Here is a 20,612-nt window from a genome sequence, read left to right as displayed (position 1 = left end):
GGATTTATTAGGAAACTGTAGGTGTATATGTGATATATGTGAAAAGAACATCAAGGGTTAGTGTCTCATCAGACTTATCTCATCTTGTCAGTACTAAATTGAGGAATGGGAATATGTGTGTATACATAAGGAGAAAGTTCTAACTACTCTTGTCTTGTGCTGGACTAGCACAAAAATAATCTATTACCTAGCTCTCCTAAAGCCATCCAGGATAGAAAGCCTGACCTAAAATAACTGAATAATAGATGTTATGCTGCACTGCTGAACCATAAAACCTCCACCTGTGTCTTCATGCTTCTGGTATGACACTTCAGGCAGCTGTTCAGGAGTTTCTTCCTACCCTATGTAAGTTTAATTACTAGTAAAGTATTTGAGTGCTTAGTGAGCTCTTGTAATATGTTTAAAACATGGTTACAAATACAGCCAGTTCTAAATATGTTTTAACATCAGCTTCAAGGCAAAGATGAACAACAACATGCACTTGGTATTAAGCCAAAAAATTAATACACTTTGTGTCAGGGTGGCAGGATTGCATGTTGCTTCTCCAGTGTTAACTGCCAGAGTGGCTCAAGCTTGTTTCATTTAACAGAGTTTATCATTACCTGCTGCTCAGTACTTACTACAACAGCTGTTAACCTTTTGTCTGTCATAATACTCTCCAGTGTGTGGTCAGGAAATGACAAGGTTATAAAGTAGAAATCAAGTAGTCTGAAGCAGACTAGAGTGAGCAGTTGTGACTGGTAAGTTCTCAGTTTATTTAATAGTCACATCTATCAAAGTCTCTAATGTCAAGCAGTGAAAGGAACGAGGCTCTACAGTTCCCCTCAAGTAAAGGGAGCAAGTACCTCTTGGTGAAAAATATGTTCTACTACATAACTTGCTGCTTTACAGAAATAATGGATTTCATTTCACGTGCCCTTTCTGCCACAGGTTGATAATAAAGGTCGGAATTTCCTCCATGTAGCTGTTCAGAACTCAGATATTGAGAGTGTGCTGTTCCTGATTAGTGTACAGGCTAATGTAAACTCTCGGGTCCAGGATGCCTCCAAACTAACACCTCTCCACCTGGCTGTACAAGCTGGCTCAGAGATCATTGTGCGTAATCTGGTATGTACTGGAGAGTCATTTTTCCTCTACTTAAAAATGCATGTTCTGCCTTAATGTGTGCTGGCTGTAGGCTGGAGAAGTCAGTTGAAGGTGACACCACTTTTCCTGAAACAGAACTCAGACTTGCATAAAGTTCCCTTTGCTTGTACTGCTAGCTGAACTGCCTCTGTAGCCTTTGTATGAGCCTGTTAGATTTGCAGCAATCACTAGGTAGTGTGGCTCGATTTAAAGGAAGAACCTTACCTTGTGCTTTCTGCAGGTTTGAATACGAACCCAAGTTGCAGCACCTCAGTAACGATAGCATTTTATATATGCCGGAAGCCTAGAAGTATCTCTGTACAGTGGAGTACTGTGTGCTTTATTCACAGAAACAAATTGTTGGCTAATAGCGCTGAAAAAATCTTTGAACATGTTCCTTCTTGCATCTTGACAGCTGCTTGCAGGTGCCCAAGTGAATGAACTGACTAAGCATCGTCAGACTGCTCTTCACTTAGCAGCCCAGCAAGATTTGCCTACAATTTGTTCAGTCCTCCTGGAGAATGGAGTAGACTTTGCAGCTGTAGATGAAAATGGAAATAATGGTAAACTTCTGAAGTTCTACAAGTAGATGCGAACACTTCAGTAGGTCTGTTAATAATAGTGTCTCCTAGTGGTGGAGATAGCCCACTGAATGGGCTCTTTCTTCAAAGATGAAAAAGAATGAAAGTCCAAGAAATCAAAGCTGGTAGAAGGAGTTTTGGAGAGGGAAGGTGGGGGGAATGGGAGTGCTTATTTTTATCAGGCTGTAATTATTGCCGACATTAACTACTTCGTGTTCTGAAGCTTCTCTTTTACTTTTCAGCGCTTCATCTGGCAGTGATGCATGGCCGTCTAAACAATATCCGGGTCCTCCTCACAGAGTGCAATGTAGATGCAGAAGCCTTTAACATTAGGTAATATTAACAGACTAAAAGAACTGCAATGTAGTGTATGTGTTGGTATGACTAGAATAAAAAATCCAAAGATTTGGCTTGGATTATAGTATTTCTACACTAATTTTACACTGAAGGCTGCAGAGCATGCTGTATCTAATTGTGTGGAAGTTATGTATACTAAGAAAAGGAACCTAAAGTATGCAGTGGTGGTTGATGTACTGAGTGAGTTTGGTTCAGACTTAAACAATGCTGCACCTAACTTGAAAACAAGGAGAGTTGGATGAGTAACTGTAGTAGCAAGCAGACTTTGATCAGGATAACAAACTTTTTTCCCCAGAGGCCAGTCACCAATGCATATTTTGGGACAATATGGGAAAGATAATGCAGCAGCCATCTGTGACCTCTTCTTGGAGTGTATGCCAGAATACCCTCTAGACAAACCTGATGCTGAAGGAAACACAGGTAGGTGAGATTTAACAGCTATTAAACTTGAAAGTTACTCAAGTCATATTAATGATATGTTGCTTGTAAAGCTGGAATAATTGGCAGTGGTACATTACAGTAAGATGCAAGTGTTACACTTAGTCCAGAGTAGGATCTTCAGTTCTTTTAAGCTTCAGTGTAACACAGACCTACCACTCTGTTAGCAGGGAAGTGTCTGGCTTTTATTTTTCAGTGCTTCTGTTGGCTTACATGAAGGGAAACGCTAACTTGTGTCGTGCAATAGTGAGAGCTGGGGCTCGTCTTGGAGTTAACAATAATCAAGGAGTCAATATCTTCAACTACCAGGTTGCTACAAAACAGCTTCTCTTTAGACTGCTGGGTAAGTACTACTTGCTACAGGTGGAAAGTGTTTTTAGCTTATGCTTCTGAGATCCTTTGGTGAAGGAAAGAACTCTGGACATCTGACTTAGATGACAGTAATTCCAGAGGGGCTGAACTTGTGATTATTCCACTATTTTAAGTGAGGGGTAGAAATACTAATTTTTCTCATGATCAACTGAAAAGTTGCCCAATGCAGACCTGTCAGACTTTAATATTACTCTTTCTGGAAGGACAGACATGTAGGTTCCTGGCTAGTGGCATAGCCTAATGCAGCTTAAAACTTAGATACTGCTTTTTAACTTGTGCTGTGTAGTCACTGTGGTCTACAAACAAGACCGCAGCTATTCCACAAGTAGTTAAATACTGGATGTAACCTAAAACTTAAAGCCTCCTTAACGTTACAGTGCACTCAGGAAGTGTCTGAGCCTGTTTTTGCCTTTACACTTTTGCTTCTAACAGATATGCTGACAAAAGAACCTCCCTGGTGTGATGGCTCCAACTGCTATGAATGCACTGCCAAATTTGGAGTCACGACAAGAAAGCATCACTGGTAATATGACACATCTTGCTGTGCTTACAAGGAAATAGATTCTGCTTCTAAATGTAGCTAAGGCTTGTTCCTTCTAGTGGTTTAGGAAAGCTCCATGTTAACATAGGTGTATAACCAGTAATCCAGCTGAAACATTCCACCCTGTCCTAGTTGTTAGATCAGTAACTTTTAGTCTGACTAAAATCCTATCTTAAGCACTTTATGCACTTAATATTCTGATTTGTTGGAAATGAGAAATCATGTCAAAGTGCCAGTAGTGAAACAGAGGATTTAGATGCCTGCTTTCAGTAGTGGGGCTGATGTGCTCTGAAAGGGGTAACAGATTTGGGCAGGCACTGCCAGCATGGGTTAGGGGTGGTGTTTGTAATGTGGAGATGACTGAAGGTGCTGACAGGGGTCGTTCACGTGGACCTATGCATTGTCTTTTCTTTAACTAGTCTGAACTTGTACAAAATATGCTGGGCTAGATGGAAGTTAAGCTAAGGCTTTTCTCTTGGCACAGGTAAGACTGCCCAGTGTTGCAAAACTTGCACATGCATCCATTGAAGTAGTACTAGGTGACTGACTTTACAGAAGCAGCATGTGGGTTTTTGGCATTAGTATTCAATTATTACTTGAGAGATATGAAAAGATACAAGAAAAATGTAGCATTTCAATTGCTACTGTAGATTTTTAGTGATACTATCATTGATAAAGAATATCAAACAAGTAAAATCCTGGTGTTTGCTGTGAGTGAGATTGGTGTGTTTTGTTTTTTTTTTTTCTTCCACCCCTCTTCTATCAACAGTCGACACTGTGGACGCCTGCTCTGCCATAAGTGCTCAACAAAGGAGATTCCTATCATAAAATTTGATCTGAACAAGCCAGTTCGAGTTTGCAACATCTGCTTTGATGTCCTGACTCTGGGAGGAGTCTCCTAGTATGCTGTGGAAGTAAAGGGATTCCCAGTCAGTGTTCCTGACAGCAGCTCTGCTTACAAGCCCTCTGGATAGGGAAGAGGAGGCCTATACATGTCTTCTGCAATAGACTGAACTAATTAAGGACCCTGTTATGATATATTCTGGTATAAATGACTTTGTATGACTGTAAATGTATCGGGCTATGATAGACTTCACTAGGAATTCAAGTGGATCGGTGAAACCAAGTGACAAAAGAATTAGACCCTCTTCTAGTTGCAGTGGGGTATGGAAGCTAAAATTGTTAGGCTGATGTTTGAATTGACATAACACAGGTCTGTCCTTGACATGGTGCTTTGCACTGAGCAACTCTATTAAGTCCTGTGGCTTTCAGGCTGCTTAGTAGAGATGGCATTAAGTTTCAGGGTAACCAGGTATCTTTCTTTGCTTTGTCTTAAAGATAAATGTTCCCTTTCTCTAGAGAAGACTTCTCGTGAAGCTAGACTGAGCTGTTGCAACCACCGTTCCATTTCAAGAAACTCTTCAAAAATGGGGGTAGTTCTAAGCATAGCTCAAGAATTGTGGCCTTACAACAGAAAGCTTTACAACATCTGATGCAAAGCAGTCAGAATTGCAGATCCACATCTTGATACCTCCTCAGTAAATGACTCATTAGCTTTAGCGTGTTCAAGAGAAGTGCAGGATTGTTTTAGCTAGTAAATACTCTTAATCATACCTGCTAGAGCCGTCAAAGTCTTTGTTGCACTTTCATATTTACATTGCTAGTCCTTCCAACTCATGAAACATGTATAAATGAACATAAGTGCGCTGAAAGGCCTAAGCATATGCTAAATGGAGAAACACTAAAACTGGTTAAGTAGTCTAACTTGCAATACAGCAATAAATGCTGAAGTGCATTATGAATCCCATGAGGGAGAGTAGCACTTTCCTTTGGCTTAAAGACCCTGGTTAACTGCTGCAGGAGAGTCAGTGTAGAATGTGCTGCACCTCTAGACAGAAATTTGGGTCCAGTTTCAGCAGGATTGCTGGTGAGTGGGAGTGTATTTGGAGGCTTCCTATTAATATTAAGCTTCTGGCCTTGAAGGAAAGCTTCTGAACTGGCAGTGTGGTGCCAGACATTTGGGATTAAGCTGCAGTATTTTAATCTAGGCTGGTTGTGCTCTCTTAAACATGCTGAATCTGTAAAAATCCAATACCACATTGTCTAGGTAAACAGGAAAAAGCTTTGCTGATAGACAAGGCTATGGTTTGGTTGGCAGAGGCTTCAGTCAGAAAAAAGTGTGTACTTAAGCAAAACTACATGCAATGTTAAGGCTGTCTTCATCCCAAGATATGAACCTAGTTTAGAGTCAACTTGGCATTCCTCATCTCTACTCCATGAACTGGTATGCATTTATTTAATGACTGTTATCTCCAGTGTACAATACGGACAAGATGGTGACATATTGCCCTGTTTGGAATAGTGACTTGTCAGTCTTAGAGTGAGATGAGATGATAAACCAGATTGCTGCTTTAACAGGAGACTTGCTTGAGGTTTTTTCTCAAACTTGTACAGGAAGAGGATGGGAGAGGGTGTAGTTGCTGACATTTGCACGATGAATTTCACATCAAGTCTTACTTGATCTGCACTTTGATCTTCCAATATGCATATATTATAACTGGAATCTCACCCTTGTAACACTAGAAGAGAGGAATAATGGATGATAATACAAATTTGCCTCACTGCTTAATGTCTGCTGCTGTCATGTTCCAACAGAATGCCCTGGGTAACACCACTGGTCTCTAACACAGTTACTAATACAAATGGTGCATCTCTGGCATACTATTTTAGGTGAATGAGGTGGAAAATAATGGTGTCTGAATCATTTAACTGCAAGCTACGGGTTGTTTGAGTGAAACAGATGATGGAAAACATTGTACTTCTAGTCCATAGCTTTCTGAGGCTTCAGAATATCACTGGTTGCAAGTCTCTAGCAGTGAAAGATAATGATGGCGAGAGAGTACATTTGGTGAAAGAAGTCTTGACTATAGTGCATCCCATGATAACATGTTGAATTCCTTCTTGGTTTGGAGCTGCAGTGCTGTGGAGTGGTAAGTGTGTGCTCAGAACACTGAAAGATAGTGGTAGAGGAGTGTTCTTCCAAAGCCACAGCTCATGGACTTCAACTGAATTGGAAAACTGCAACGTGTGATTTTTTTTTTTTTTTAGTGACTTCTCTGATGGAAGGGGCAAAGGAACAGGGAGCTCAGTTCTAGCAGAACAAGCATCCTTTTAAATGATGAAATATGTAGGTCTTGTGAAAATTCAGCTTAACTGAATGGTAGGATTAAGGCTGGCTAGTTTTTCTCTTTAAAAGTAGAATATTAATTATAACTGCCAGAAACTCTGGGAAATATCTGGGAAACCATATGTAATGCTCCTAGTTTGCTCTTTACAGCCAGTACTGTACCAGCTTTCTCACTGAGGTCTGAAAGGAAAGTTAAGGTTACTGATAAAGTAGTGTACAGCCAGAAGAGTTCATTAAATTTAAAGCAATTAAATTCAGCAAATTTGATCATTTTAAAGTGCCTTTGAGATAGTTTCCTTCCAGCCAACTCTAAATTGCTTTCTGTCAGAGTTAAAAGGGGAAAAGCTCACAACTTGAACCAAAACCCAAGTTAGTTCTCTTCTAGTTCTTCAAGTAAAGAGGTTGACCCCACCAGAAAACTGGTGGGGCTCAGTCCTTTATGCACTCTGCCTACTATTGGTCTGACCTCTCAGATTTTTGGGGAGGAGTTTTGCTGGCAATGCTCCATTGCAGGGTACAAATGTGAATGGAGGCACTTGGTAGTGTAGTAGTGGTCAACACATTTCTAACTCTATACATGACTGCTCTTCCTTTTTTTTTTTTTTTGTAGCGTACTACAGTTGTGACCAAAACCCCCACCCCTCTTACCCCTGCTGTTGTTAAGTGGTATCTATTAACTTGATACACAAGTCTGCCAAGCATTGAACAAATAGGCATACAGAAAACAAACTTCTGTCCCTGGGGAGCGATGCTGTCAAACCAGGCTTCGGGCACTTCAGCAGGGCTGCACGGGAAGCCTGTGGTGGTTTGTACTGTAACACTCTGTTCTTAGACTGGATTCCTTTTGACTGCAGTCATCCAGCTCTCTTACACAAGCACAAAATGTGGTCTGGCTTCAGTTTTAATTTGTATCTGAAAAAGGTGTAGTCACTGTTTCACACCACTGTTGAAGGTACTAACAGAGCTTAGCAAGTTGCTGGCTAAAAGCTGGCTGATGCCTTAATGACTTCCTGTGCTGGAGATCAATGGCTTGTACAACCTCTTGCATACTGCTTATGAATTAACATGTAACAATATGGGAGGCCAAGGCTGGATTTCTTTTGTTTGTAGATCAAATGTTAATAGGCAAGTCCTCTTTTTCCTGTAATCAGCAGAGTTGGGTACTGCAGCAAACTCATCTCTAGAAAAATCAAAGCTTGTATGAGTGACAAAAATAACTCTGAAACTTCTAATACCCTCTGTGAAATAGAAAAGGAAGTCTTAGAACAATGGCATTTTATCTGCAATGTTTGTCTGGAGTCATTGTAAAAATGTATTTTTCCAATATGCATTACTTTGTTGTGTAATAATTCTACTTGTAATAAAATGCATAACTAGATAATGCATCGTGAGGTGGAAACCTTAATAAAAAAAAGTATCTTCTCCTGTAGAGACAGCTGTCCCTCTGCAAGCTATCCTTTACAAGCCACAAGGAAAACTAGGGATGTCACCTTCAGTTAGGCATGACAACTTTATTCTGAAATTATTCCAGGTATTTGTTTTAATGTTGTGGAACTGCTACACCTGTTCTTTTGGCTGACAAGGTCTGGTGTTCTAACTTACACCATGTAGTCATCTTGAATGCCTTATACTGGACTTATCTGTAGTCATTCTTATGAAACAATCTGACCTTCCTGCAGGCCGGAGCTGGCTCACAGAGTCAATCAGTTCTCGGCTCAGATGCATTTAAACAGACAAGCTGAGCTGCCTCACAGTAACAACTTCTGTGCATTCAGGCAGCTCAGCCTCCTGCAAGAGCGTTAACTGCTGCAGCTTTACTTCAGGAACAGGAACGCTGCAGTGATAGCAAAACTGACCAAAACATCTTGGTGAGATTGTGATACATTAGTCTTTTATTAATAAAAAAACTTACTAAAGTACAGATGAATGGTGAGCTTTATTAGAGTGCTATGTTGATTTGACCCCTGTGTAGCTGTCACTGTTCTCTTCCCACCCTCTTCTACCAGTGAAGAATCTAGCTCAGCTTTTGGATTGGAGAAGAAATGAGATAACCATGGAGCGCTTGGAGTCTCCGAGTTGGAGTTGTTTGCTTTAATAGGTGACTTAGTCCTAGTGCAAGACAAACTTCCCCCCACCTCCATGTTTCCAAACACTAAACTGAGGAATAAGCTGTAAATGTGGTTTTCAACTAACTTTAAGTTCAAACACTCTATCTCCTCTTGCCTTCCTGCAGCAGCTTGTTTGATTTTTGTGTGGCTCTTATGATCAAAACCATCCCCTCAGCCTTTCAGCACTATTTGCATAGTGCTCAAGCATACAGCATGATGAAACTTGCTCAGAAGTTACTTGGCTGATGCATCTTCAGTAGAGCTCCAATTTGTGACATTGTAAGGAGACATCAAACTACTTTTTACAGTAATTAATAATGTGGACTTTGCTGCAACTGTTTAAGCTATCTTAAAGACACTTGCCAATCATTTTTTGGGATGGTTGGAGCTCTAAATGCAATTCTTGTTAAAGAAGAGGTGTCCAAAAGCAAATGCCATCCTGACACAATGCCCACTAGGTTGTTGAGACAATGCAGCACTGCAGATTTTACTCAGCTTCATCTACAGGCCTGTTCTGTGGGAGTAGCCCACTCCCATCCTGAAGACAGCACAAGGCACAGGGGGGCTGAGTTTCAGTTCTAAAAATGTGACTGAGCCCTTGACTGCTGTGTGGTGGCGCTGCTGCTCATCTACACCTCCACCTTCCACTGATGACTGGTCAGAGCTGTGACAGCTGCTTGAAAGTGTCTGGAGGACTTCTCTCTGAGATTAGAGTGGAAAAGAAAGACAACAGAACCAGGTGAAAGGAAAAAAACAACCCCAAACATTTATTACAATAATTTTGGTTTTTTACAGGCTTAAATTGTGGTATGTCTCCCATCTGTGGCAGCTGTAGCATCACTTAAACATGGGTGAAAAGTGCTGCACTCCATCCTGCTCTGACTGCAATGAACTCATTAGTCTTGCTTGAAGCAATGGTGCCAGGCCTCCTGTACTCTCACTAGTTATTCATTAATTACTTAGATTTGTAGGACTTTCTTTAGAGGCAGTAGTAGCCCAAAACTGAGTTTATAAATACCTTCCAGCCATTTATATATAGGTGGCAGCCACCTTAAGGGAAAGAACGGAACACAGCTCAGCACGGATCTGGGAGTCCCTTGCATCACTGAATTTTGCCAGCTATAATGAAACACATAGGGAGTTTAAGGGAGCTGGGTCTTGTGAGGATACACCCAGCCTCAGATTCTGGCCCAGTGGACACGTACCAGGTGGGAGGAGGTCATACACCAGAATAGGAACAGGAGGCAGATTACAGGGGCATGGTCACATTGCCATGTAGCTTTAGTTACTGCCTATTTAAAACTACCGCTTTCTGATCTTCAGAGTTTGAAAGCAGTGAATCAGAGGACCAGGGTGGTGAGGTTAATACAAACAACAATGCTCATAGGTGGCTTCCGGTATCTTCTTTGCATGCTATCTAATACAAACACTAAATGAGGAAATACAGCTATGACCTTTGCCTTCTGTACTCCAAGAATTTGATAAAGCTTAGGTTTAACTGCACAAGTTCTTAGATACTACGTACCTTAATTGTAGGAGAAATTCAGGCTTCTCCCTGCTACCTTTAAACTCTTTGGAATAAGCCAGGTGACTGGGAAGGACCATTAATTACCACTACAATGCAGTAGGCAGAGTTCAAATGACTGGAAGACTCTGCTTAAAGCCGGGGCAGGGATGCTGCAGCAGTTCTTGCGCTCACTACCTCACTGCCTTAAAACACAACACATTGCACCCATCACCATGCATGCAAGCGTCTCTTTCCTGGCTGCACAAAAAAATCAGGTTTTAAATATCATTCAGGCTATGCATCTTACAGTTTGTTGCCAGATGGGAAAATACCACAGGAAAAAAAAGCACTAAGAAAGAATCTTGTTGCTGATTTTTTTTTTTTTAGCCACTACCTTGGCAAAAGTGTTTCCTCCTCCTCTCAACTCCATCTCCACACATTAAAAGAGAGTCACAAATAACATGAAATTGTTATTGCTCCCTTCGCACAGGCAGAAGGGAATGGAGCTGGAGCTGCAACTGCCCAGAGTTTAACATCTCGCTGTAGGACTCTACGCCCCCCTCAGATCCAGCACTCGGAATCACACCATTAGGGCACACTGCTGGGCCAGGGGATGGCAGCCATCATATTCCTCCAGGTGAGGGTTATCCAGATCGCCTCTGTCGCTGTGCTCGGAGGAGCCCACCTGGCCCCACGGGGGACCAGTAGTCCTCACACACACACAGTGACTCTCCCTCGAACCAGGTCGGTACAGCTTGCGGGGGACTCCAGCCCAGTCTCTGTTCACTCCCCCACTAAGAATGGAAAATTAAAATAAATTACAATTCAAACCCATGAAAATGCTTCCAGTGAATTGAGAATCATTAGATAAAAACCCAAGACAATTTGGGAGAGTAAGAACTAACAATGTACTCACTGAGGTAGACTTTGCTCCCACAGCTTCCTGCTACCTTTTTATTGGCTGTGCTTCAGAAACCTGTGGCCTGAACCTGGTTTCATCAGTGCTGCTACATGCTCTCACCCTGCTGGGAGCAACCAACTTCTGCTTCCCACGTTTCTACTGCTGGAAAAGGAATCACAGCCTTATGTAGCACAGCCTGTCTAATAGTAAAATGCCTTTTTTGGCGGTAGCTGATTGCTCACAGATAACCACACGCTGCCTTCTGCGCAGTGATGAACACAGTGATTTTGAGAACTAGGGCAAAATGAGAAAAAAAAAAGTCTCAAATACTTCTGCAACTACTTCATAGTGTCTCTCTATGGGCCACATCCTGCCTGTTCCCCTAACTACAGCATCTTTTAAGCCTGTAAACTCTTACACAAGCAACTGTCGCACAACACCCAGTCCCAAGGCTGCACCCAAGCTCATTCACGCTTAGAAGCAGATCTCCCAAGGCTGCACCCAAGCTCATTCACGCTTGGAAGCGGATCTCCCAAGGTATGCGGTGCTACCAGTGTACCGAAATGAAGCCTAAACACTTTGGAAATGTGGTCTGTGAAATAATTTCATCTTCAAGCAAAATAGTCCCTAAACTGAGAGAGGAATACAACTAAGTAGGGCAAGTAGGAAATGACTATTCAAAGGTCAACCTCATTTTTATGTGGTTTTAAGTGAAAACTGTTGTGGCAGTAGCCTATGAGACAGGCTGTGAAACTGTCTGAAAAACACAAGCTAATCCTTGCATTCCTGACAGGTGAGAAAACCTGTTCAAATGCAGTAAACGGTCCTAGTGGGATTTCTGTCCTGTTTTTCTGAGAACAGGAGGATCACGTGAACACATGGCAAATTCTGAAACCTGATTTTGATTCCACTGTGACAGAAGAGTTTTTGCCTCAGAAATAAAATTCCTAAAAGTATTAATGATCAGGATGAAACTTTATTTTCCTTTTACCCACTCACCAGGTCAGTAAGCAGAGTTCCCCTCCGCTACCTCATGCCGGAGAACATTTTCACCCAAGTGCCCAACCTACACCTCTGTGCAACTCCAGACCGGGTGGAGGCTATCAGCGGCTGCTGGGCCAGCAGAGAAAATCTAGGGACTCTGATTCACACAGCAGCAGCAGCGGTGGCGGCAGCTCAGCCTGGCACAGCGGAGAACAGCACCGCTGCTCCTTGCCGGTTGGCTCTGCCTCTGTCCGAAAGCACAGCCCGAGGAATGCAGACAGGGGCAGGGACCATGCCCGGTGTATTCTGGCTGTGCCAGCACTTGGCGCATTAGGACAAACCTATGCTCTTCTGCAGAGAAGTCACCAGACCTCACCTACAGACTACGGAGTGTGGTGGCTGCAGGAGCCACTCCTGCTAGGAGAGGCAACGAAAAAGCTCAGAGCATCCCAAAAAAAGGCCAGAAATGCTCTGCTCCAAAGGGTCCAAGCATGATGGCAAGAAGGCAGTTTACCTCTGTTTGGAGCACCAGAATCGGCTGCCCTTAGCAGAGCTCCACTCAGAGTTGCAGGGTGGGAACTGCTGCTTCCTCTGCTCGTTTTCTGCTTTGAGCTTCAGGGCTTCCTCAATGGCAGCCTCAGCCTGCCTTAAGGCTTCTGTCGGTGCCCCATTTTCATCATAGAATCTGCCCACCAGCTTCCCTGGGAGAGAAGATCAATTAAGACCGCAGTGTTTCCAGGCAAGGAAAAGAAATAGTTTTGTGTTTGTGTTTGTTTTTTGGTTTTTTTTTTTTTTTTTAATTTGGTATTTAAAGACAGAAAAAGAAGGATCTTGGCATGGCTCAATTTTAAAACCCAACTGAGCTTACATCACTTCCATTCTTGGATCACACAGTCATTTTCCCATATTAATAAATCCCAGGACAAGGACGCAGGACAAGCTTAGGCGCAGACTCATTAAAGATCAGAAAGTCAACGCCACTTTCAGCTGCAGAACCCAGAAGTCTTTCCCATCCATGCACCTCATTCCCCAAAACAGTTTCCCCGCGCTGCTGCTCCCGCAGTCTCCTGAGCCCTGCTGATTTCAGTGCTCCCAGCGCTGGCCACATGCCTTTTGCTCAGCAGAGACCAAGAAAATCAGGGCAGAAAGCTGCAGCTGACAGCCCGAGGGGAGAAAATTGTTAAGCTTCGCCTCAGAGGAAAGCGCAGCTCAAACTAGGTCTGGTTCAGCAGCAGCTCCAGCTGATCGCTCGCAGGTTTCAGCACGCTGGTCTCCGGCAGCCACCTGCAGCACGGGGGGACGACACTCGTCGAGGCGGACACGCTGCAGACGAATTATGCACAGGGAAAACATGCCCGACCTTCCGTCACCCAGCTGCAGGCTGACCCTCGCCCTCCCGCTCTCCTCCGCACGCGTGCGGTCACCCCGGCCAGAACCACCTACCCACGGGATGGTAGCTGTGGCGGTAGAAGGAGAGCCAGCTCTGGATGGCGAGCATCTCGCCCGGCGACAGCGCCGAGATGTCGTCCACCAGCCCCGCCTGGGTGAAGTCGCCGGTGGCAAACGCTCTGGTGGCATCTCTCCCTGCGGGGTGGGCAGGCCATGGGCAGGCCGTGAGCCCCGGGCAGGCCGTGAGCCCCAGCCGGGCCCTGCCAGCCCGCCCCCCGAGCCCCCCGCCAGGCCCAGGCCCGGGGCCCCGGAGGCCTTCCCCGCCCCGCTGGAGGTACCTGCGAGGCCGCTGTAGGTGCCACCGGGACCGTAGTGCCTGCGGCCGCGCTCCACGTCGAAGACGCGGCCCAGCACGGCGAGGTAGAGCCCGGGCTCGCCCGCCGCCCCCCGGTACCGGGCCAGCTCGGCGGCGCTCAGCAGGCGGCCGCGGGGCGGCAGCAGCCAGGCGCGGGGATCGAACCCGCGGCCCAGGAGGCAGGCGGCCCCCAGGCACAGCAGCGCCGCCACCGCCGCGCCCCGCCGCATGGGGCCGCGCCACTCTGCCGGGCGGGTCACGTGTCCGACCCCTTCACGATACTTTCCTCGCCGCACGGCAGCGTGGCGCCGGCCGACGGCAGCGTGGCCAGCACGGTGTACGCGTGTGAGCGGGACGATCCGTCCCACGGCTTCGCTTTACGGCGAGTGTCGCCCGGCGCGGTCGCACCGTGCCTTTCCGGGGCGGGACTTTGCGGCGCCGGGTGTCGCTTGGCGGCAGTGTGGCGCGGCCGCCGCCGGCCGGGAGCTGACAGGTGCGGCGGGCCGGGAAGTTGCTGACTAAGCCGGGCCGGGCCGGGCGGAGCCGGGGCGGCGGCGGCCGGAGGAGAGGGAAGGAGAAGCGGCTCTGCCGAGCGTCGGCGCTTCCGAGGGGCTCATGGGGACGGCGGCGAGCCACAGCAGCGAGGAGGAGGAGGAGGGCGCCGAGGAAGGCATGGAGGGGGCGGCCGTCGCGTCTCAGCCCGGCGCTCCCTTCCCGTCCGGCGCCGCCGCCAGCCCGGCGCCGCCGCTGCCCCCGGCCGAGGTGCTGCTGGACCAGGCCCGGCTGCGGGAAGCCACGGCGCGGCTGCGGGAGGCGGCGCTGCCCGAGTCGCTGGTGTCGCGGCACCACAGCACGCTGGTGCGCTGGCTGGAGGAGCGCCTCAGCCGCGGCGACGAGGCCGTCAGCCTGGAGCAGTTCTGCGAGGTGCTGGAGAGCGTCTCCCGCCTGGCCGCCGGCTCCCGGGGCGAGAGCGAGGAGGTGAGGGGGCGGCCGGCGGGGTCAGGCCTCTGCCCGGGCCGGGGGGGGGGGGGGGTGGCGCTGGGCGGGGTACGGGGCAGGAAATGGGCCCGCCCGGCTGAGGGGAGCGGGGTCAGCGGGGAGGGGGCGGTGGAGCCCCCCCCCCCCCCCGGGGTGCTGCTGGAGGTGGGTGTCCCTGAGCCGGGGAGGGGCCTTCCCGGGCCCTCGGTGTGGGCCCCGGGGTCGTGGTACGGGGGCCGAGCGGCGCGGCCGCTGACACGACCGTGGGGACCGCGGTCACCCCGTGCTGGTCCCTGGGGCAGGGCCAGGCCGGAGGGTTCTGCAGCCCGGTTAGAAACGTGGCTGCCGCCACTGATAGGCGGGCTGTCAGCTTACAGGTATCTTTTTTTTTTTTTTTTTTTTTTAATTTATGCCTGTTTTCAGCGGTTGTGCTCAGCAGCCGCTTGTGACTAAAATGGTTATTTAGAACAATATTTCTGGTGTTGCCACCGGTAGCGCAGCTAGCACAGATAGGAAATTCTGTGCAAATAATTCCTCTGGGAGACTTCTTAATGGTATCAGCAAGTCTAACTTCACCAGACTTAATTTTATTGTTGCTTTTCCAAATCAGCAGTGAAGTTGTCAAGTATCTCACTGATGTCGCGTTAGGTATTGTAAAGTAAGAGTTTTGGAAAACTTGTGAGAAAGTAGTGTAACAGAGTTCCCCCTCCACAGACAGAAGGCCTTAAGGCAAGGTTTTAAGGGTAGAAGAGAGTACCGTTTTCTTTCTGCTGTGGGAAGGGATGTGGAGAACTTAACATCTAGAACGTTTGAGCTTTAGCTTTACTCTCTAGCTAGCATTTAAAATGCAGTAGAATACCCTGTTGGGAATTTCACACTCGGTTGAGAAAGTGGTTGTGTCTGAATCGCTTACTGCATGCAGTTGCTCAGCCTCACCAGTGACCTCCTTCTGCCTTTGTGTTGCTCCGGAGTAGTAGAATAACTTGGTAAGCTGTTAAATCACGCATACGCTCCTTGAAGTCAGTGCTGCCATGTTAACAAAACTCCGGGAAACTGGAAAGAGGTTAATTTTGTTGTACCAGTAGGTATGTTTATACTGGACTGTTTTAAGTAGCTTGCTAAAATGCTGCCTCCGTTTCTAGTTCCTTTACAAGAGCCAATAAAGAACACTTCTTCATTTCTATCTACAGTAAGAGTGAAATTAGTACTTCAGGGTTCTTTCTGTTAATACAAGCAACTGAGCTTTGCAGGCTGCAGAAATATTTTGAGGATTGTCTGTATGGCACATCCTCCTCAGCATGAAGAGGGTTTTTTTTTTTTCCCCCCTGCTCTTGAAAGCAGGGGGAAAAAACTCGTCAAAGGATTTATCATGGTACAGATATGTGGTCATATCTAGTCTTTCCTGCAAAGTCGAGATGGTGGGAGTTGTGTGGAAAACCTTGATGTCATTGTTTCTATAACTGGCACTAGCCCAGGGGCTGTAGTATTTTAGATTTCCAGGGTGTGTTATACACTGATGAGAAGTTGGTTTGTGGGTGGCAGGTCAACAGGTTTCACTTTTTAATGTTTACAGAATCCTGTCTGACATAGACTAAGTTTTGATCTGTCCATGAAGTTTTTCTGTTCTCAGTGTGGGGCTTGTGAACCCCACACGTACTTTGCATGGACTTTTTATGGACTAAATGAACCTCTGTTTAAATGCAAAATCTATTTTCTAGATAAACTGAACCTCTGGCTCCTTTTTTATTCATTAGTGCTTCAGCAGCTGTCATGTAACATATCCAGCTTTCGCTTGAAACATTAATGCTGCAGTTCTACTGGGCGCGCAGGATGAAATACAGCATTTTCCCAAGTCCCACTTCAGCTGTTCTGTCATGCTGTCCAGCCCCTGAGCTGGCTCTGAGATAAGGGGTGATTTTTCCATGGGCTGTGTTTCCTAGCGATCACCTTAGTCGTCATTTTCCAGGAGAGATGTTTCTTTCATGTTTCTGCGTGTTCAGGGTTGAACTGGGTAGGAAGTGTGTGGATGCTTTTATTAAGGAGCAGAATGGAGCTGGGTTGTGGTAAAACTGCTACTGCATTTGTATCATGTCCCAGTTGTGAACACAACTCAAAAGCTCTGAGTACAGGTTTGCATACTAATTTTTTTTTATTTTTGCTTACAGCCCTGTTGAACAGGGCAGCTTGTCTGAGCAGAGGAAATTGTGTATGTTTTGTGTCAAATACAGAGTTTAAGTTATACTGAACAGTCAAAAATTAAGTGTAGACTTCTAGGATCGCTGCAATCTCCTGACATCATAGTTTAAAAATAAACCAACAAAATACTGCATTAAGATGCAAAAAAAAGCATATCTGTGGTAATCTCTCCTTACTTTAAACTAATTTCTTATACTTTAATGTATCTATCAGCAGATCCAGCCTTGTAGTCTTGTGTGTGGTTTGTTTTCACTAGTAACATCATAAAACTTACTCACTTCATAATATAGTAGTTACATATAAAGGCAAGAATGGTGTGGTACAAAACTGTACATTGAGTTGTTTTCGCAACTGAGTTTGTTAAAATTAATTCCCTTTGTGGTGTTGTCCTCAAGCAAAAGTCTTAGTATTTTGCTTGGGTGTCTACCTGATGCCCAGCATCGCCCATCTGTACTGGCTGTGGTACCTTCTGGATGCCCAGCACCAGTCCTCTTTGCTGTTAAGAATAATTTTTTTTAAAGATGATCGTTGTTAGCATGGGTTCAGCTGTACGAACGTTTATAAACAAATGTTTATAGAACTGCTAAGCTAAAATCCAGCTCTGTGCCGCAGAAGTGCCGTTGGAGCTTTAGTCAGCTAAAGTACGGCATTTCCATTCTGTTGTCTTCTGAGGACTTTGCTCTCATTTAAGTGGTGTAATTATGTCATGGTTAATTGGCAGGTTATTTTGATCTAGTCATTCTAGATTATTTCTCTCTAGGATAGTACCTTGAATGGCACATCAAGTTTGATATCGGGTAGCAAACCAAGAGATTCAAGCACAAGCTTCCTCCCAAACAGCAGTGATTTCTTGACTCTCTGAAATGTTCTGTTCTAATGAGCCAAATTTCCTTGGCTATGTAGCTGAACTTGAAATACCAAGTTCAGGGCTGGGGGACTGAAGTCTTGCTTGTTAAGAAATATCTTTTGTAAGCATATTCCCAATTTGTATGGGGGGAAAAAAAAAAAAGGGATGACATACTGCATTTCTTTTTGGGGTACTTTTTTTTTTTAGCAATTAAACAGAAATTTGTTTCAAAATTAAATATGATTGTGAAAATATAGCTAGGGTTTTTTTAATAGTAGTGTGTCGCTGGATCGTGAGTTCTCTGAAGTGGCTAGTTAAAAAATTTTACGTTTATGAGCTTGGTTCTGGTTTATAGGCTTAGCTGAATAAAAATATCTTGTACTTTTGTTAGTACAAAGATGTGAAATATGTAGCTGTGCGAGTTACTTTATACATGCTGAACACAACTTTCTCTAATAAAAAATTATATTAAGGTCAAAGTTAATAAAGCTGGCAATGGTTCCCTTCAATAAGAAAAAAAATCTTTTCTAACTCTCCATTGTTCTCACAAATATTTTGACAAACTATGTTAAACTGGTATTTTGTGAAGGGGGACAGTATATGGAAGGAAACACATTTAAAAAATATTCTGGTTCTAAGGATGCTTTTTTAAATAAAGAAAATATTTAGAACCTGAAAGAATTTGGATGGATGCAGCAGTAATGAGTCACGGATGGTATGGCCTTCAGAACGAACTCACCCTTTAATGGAAGAACTTTTTAGTGTTCTGTGAGCACCTTCCTCACAGCCCCAGGTGTCGGTGGATGGATACTGCTGATGCACTGGTATAGATGATGTGCTGTCTCCACCTAAGCATAACTACTGTTGGCTTTCATAGGAAGTCAGTGCAAATGCCTTAAAACTTGCTAAAGACTGCAGATTTCCAGCCAGGCTGTTTCCTGTTATCATGAATTCAATAGTGTGCAAAAAGGATTCATTTGGTTTTTATTTAATGGTGTTATAATGTTTACTGCTACAGTTTCTATGAAATACCTTGAATTTTTGCTTGAAGTAAATATGCTGAAATTTTCTTTTTTTTGTTCCTCTTCAGGCCTTTGCACAATTTGATGCTGAAGGAGATGGCACAGTAGATGTGGAGAATATGCTGGAGGCTCTCAAGAATTCCAGTGGAGCTAATCTTCAAGGGGAGCTTAGCCATGTCATCAGGCAACTGCAAGCTTGTTCACTAGTTCCAGGTATGAGAACAGAGTGACAACACAAATGGTTTCCCAAGTCCTACCCCCGTATAAGGAGTGCTGCTTCAATAAATTGCTTTAACAGTGTTGTCTCTCCTAATCTTCTCAAAACCATAGTCCAAGTCATTCTCACTTCTCTAGTATCAAACAAGTGAGGTTGTTGTAAATTAAAAACTTCCCATAATTACATCCAGCTAACGTACTTTTGTAAATAACCAATATTTTCTTCTGTGTGTGATTGGGGAGCTTCTTGTTTGGTTTATCTCACAGACAGAAAACGGTTCCTTGCAAAACTTTGGTGAGTGCCTAATACAGTTTGGTACTTGGTCACTGGGGGAATAAATCCTCCATTGAGTCTGTTTCAGGTGATGAGTCATATACTTTATTATTATTATTATTATATTGTTACTTAGCATTTGAAATCCTGCTAAAACATAGTTCATGTTTTACAGCATATAGTTTGGAAAGTGTCAGCTCCCAGAATTTGATTTCTGGGATAAGTATCAGTTACTGGCTTTCCTTCCAAGCTTTTGATGATAAGTGGCTAAAGGGGATTTGCCTTAGAGGATCAGACAAGAAGTGTTAGAATTAGCTAATAGGTAAGTCAGAGGAGATTACTTATGGGGTAGTATTCTGTGCATCTAAATGCACTGTGACTCTGAGTACCGCTGTTCAGGAGCTGAAATTTCTTAGGAAGTTGGTGGAATCCATTAGGCATCTCTTTGGGAATAATCCACAATGCCAAAGTGAGATTCTTAACGTAGCTGGAGGTGAGTGATGTGATTACATCGGCTCGCTAGCCAGCAGCATCTGTTTCACCTAGATATCAAAGGTAAGAGTTTGGAACTTTTGGAACAACAAAATAAGCGTAAGAACTAAGATTTTTGGTAATTGCTTTGAACACCTTCAGGCATTTCAAGTAACTGGCAAAAATATTTGGCTGCACCTTTCACAGTCCTGCTGTAAAGGTTGCAAACTTGAGCTGCTTCGTATGGTGGAACGTGGTTCCAATATTGGCTCCCATGTTTAACTTGGATTCACCTAGCAATAAGATGTACAGGGGGAAAATGATGGCTTGGTCAAGTCAGATGTTGCAACAAAGATAAAAATAATGTCTCTTTCTAGGTTTTATTGATATATTTTCTGAATCGAAAGAGCGTCTTGGTCTTCATGCCTCAATGATACTGAGATTCTTGCACCGGAATCGGATTTCTAGTACTGCCATCCCTTACCCAGTGTTGGAGTACTTCAACAATATCTGTACTATGCGGTCTTCTGTGCTGAAGGATTCTTTAGATCGACTTCTTCTAAAAGAGAGAGGTATGTAGTATCTTTTTTCTTTCAGGATGGTAACGTAACCATAGCTTGAAGATAAAATAAAAAACTTTCTTTTCTGTTCAATCTTTAACAGTTGATCTGAAGTTGATCTGCATATTTATGTGAGGTTTTTCTGAGGCACATAAATTGATTTCCTAACTGCCTGGCAATCTGGGATGTTTTTCATCTTTCTC

At 44.5% G+C, this 20,612-nt stretch overlaps 3 protein-coding genes across 4 annotated transcripts in view; 2 read left to right on the top strand and 1 right to left on the bottom strand.

Moving 5' to 3' along the window:
• ANKFY1 (ankyrin repeat and FYVE domain containing 1) overlaps positions 1-8,532 on the top strand; it is a 34,438-nt gene extending 25,906 nt beyond the window's left edge. For both annotated transcript variants that reach the window (XM_075771890.1, XM_075771888.1), the window contains 7 exons: positions 931-1,107; positions 1,541-1,688; positions 1,949-2,039; positions 2,359-2,483; positions 2,698-2,844; positions 3,306-3,396; positions 4,184-8,532. In XM_075771890.1, the coding sequence (XP_075628005.1) occupies positions 931-1,107; positions 1,541-1,688; positions 1,949-2,039; positions 2,359-2,483; positions 2,698-2,844; positions 3,306-3,396; positions 4,184-4,316 (912 nt within the window). In that variant the 3' untranslated portion in view covers positions 4,317-8,532. The remainder of the gene's footprint in view (positions 1-930; positions 1,108-1,540; positions 1,689-1,948; positions 2,040-2,358; positions 2,484-2,697; positions 2,845-3,305; positions 3,397-4,183) is intronic.
• A 917-nt stretch (positions 8,533-9,449) lies between these two features.
• CYB5D2 (cytochrome b5 domain containing 2) lies at positions 9,450-14,236 on the bottom strand. The gene is made up of 4 exons (XM_075771814.1): positions 13,829-14,236; positions 13,545-13,685; positions 12,616-12,802; positions 9,450-11,010 (listed from the first exon to the last, which is right to left on the bottom strand). Exons 1-4 carry the CDS (start codon positions 14,073-14,075, stop codon positions 10,797-10,799), a joined length of 789 nt encoding a protein of 262 aa, XP_075627929.1. The 5' UTR covers positions 14,076-14,236; the 3' UTR covers positions 9,450-10,796.
• A 41-nt stretch (positions 14,237-14,277) lies between these two features.
• ZZEF1 (zinc finger ZZ-type and EF-hand domain containing 1) overlaps positions 14,278-20,612 on the top strand; it is a 59,912-nt gene continuing 53,577 nt past the window's right edge. Inside the window, exons 1-3 of the mRNA XM_075771813.1 lie at positions 14,278-14,823; positions 18,957-19,101; positions 20,227-20,421. Coding sequence (XP_075627928.1) covers positions 14,461-14,823; positions 18,957-19,101; positions 20,227-20,421 — 703 coding nt within the window. The 5' untranslated portion in view covers positions 14,278-14,460. The remainder of the gene's footprint in view (positions 14,824-18,956; positions 19,102-20,226; positions 20,422-20,612) is intronic.

Source organism: Balearica regulorum, chromosome 19, assembly GCF_011004875.1.
Source record: "Balearica regulorum gibbericeps isolate bBalReg1 chromosome 19, bBalReg1.pri, whole genome shotgun sequence".
NCBI classification, from domain to species: Eukaryota; Metazoa; Chordata; class Aves; order Gruiformes; family Gruidae; genus Balearica; species Balearica regulorum.
Note: the sequence above shows the minus strand (reverse complement) of the source record. Positions and strands in the feature narration are given on the sequence as shown.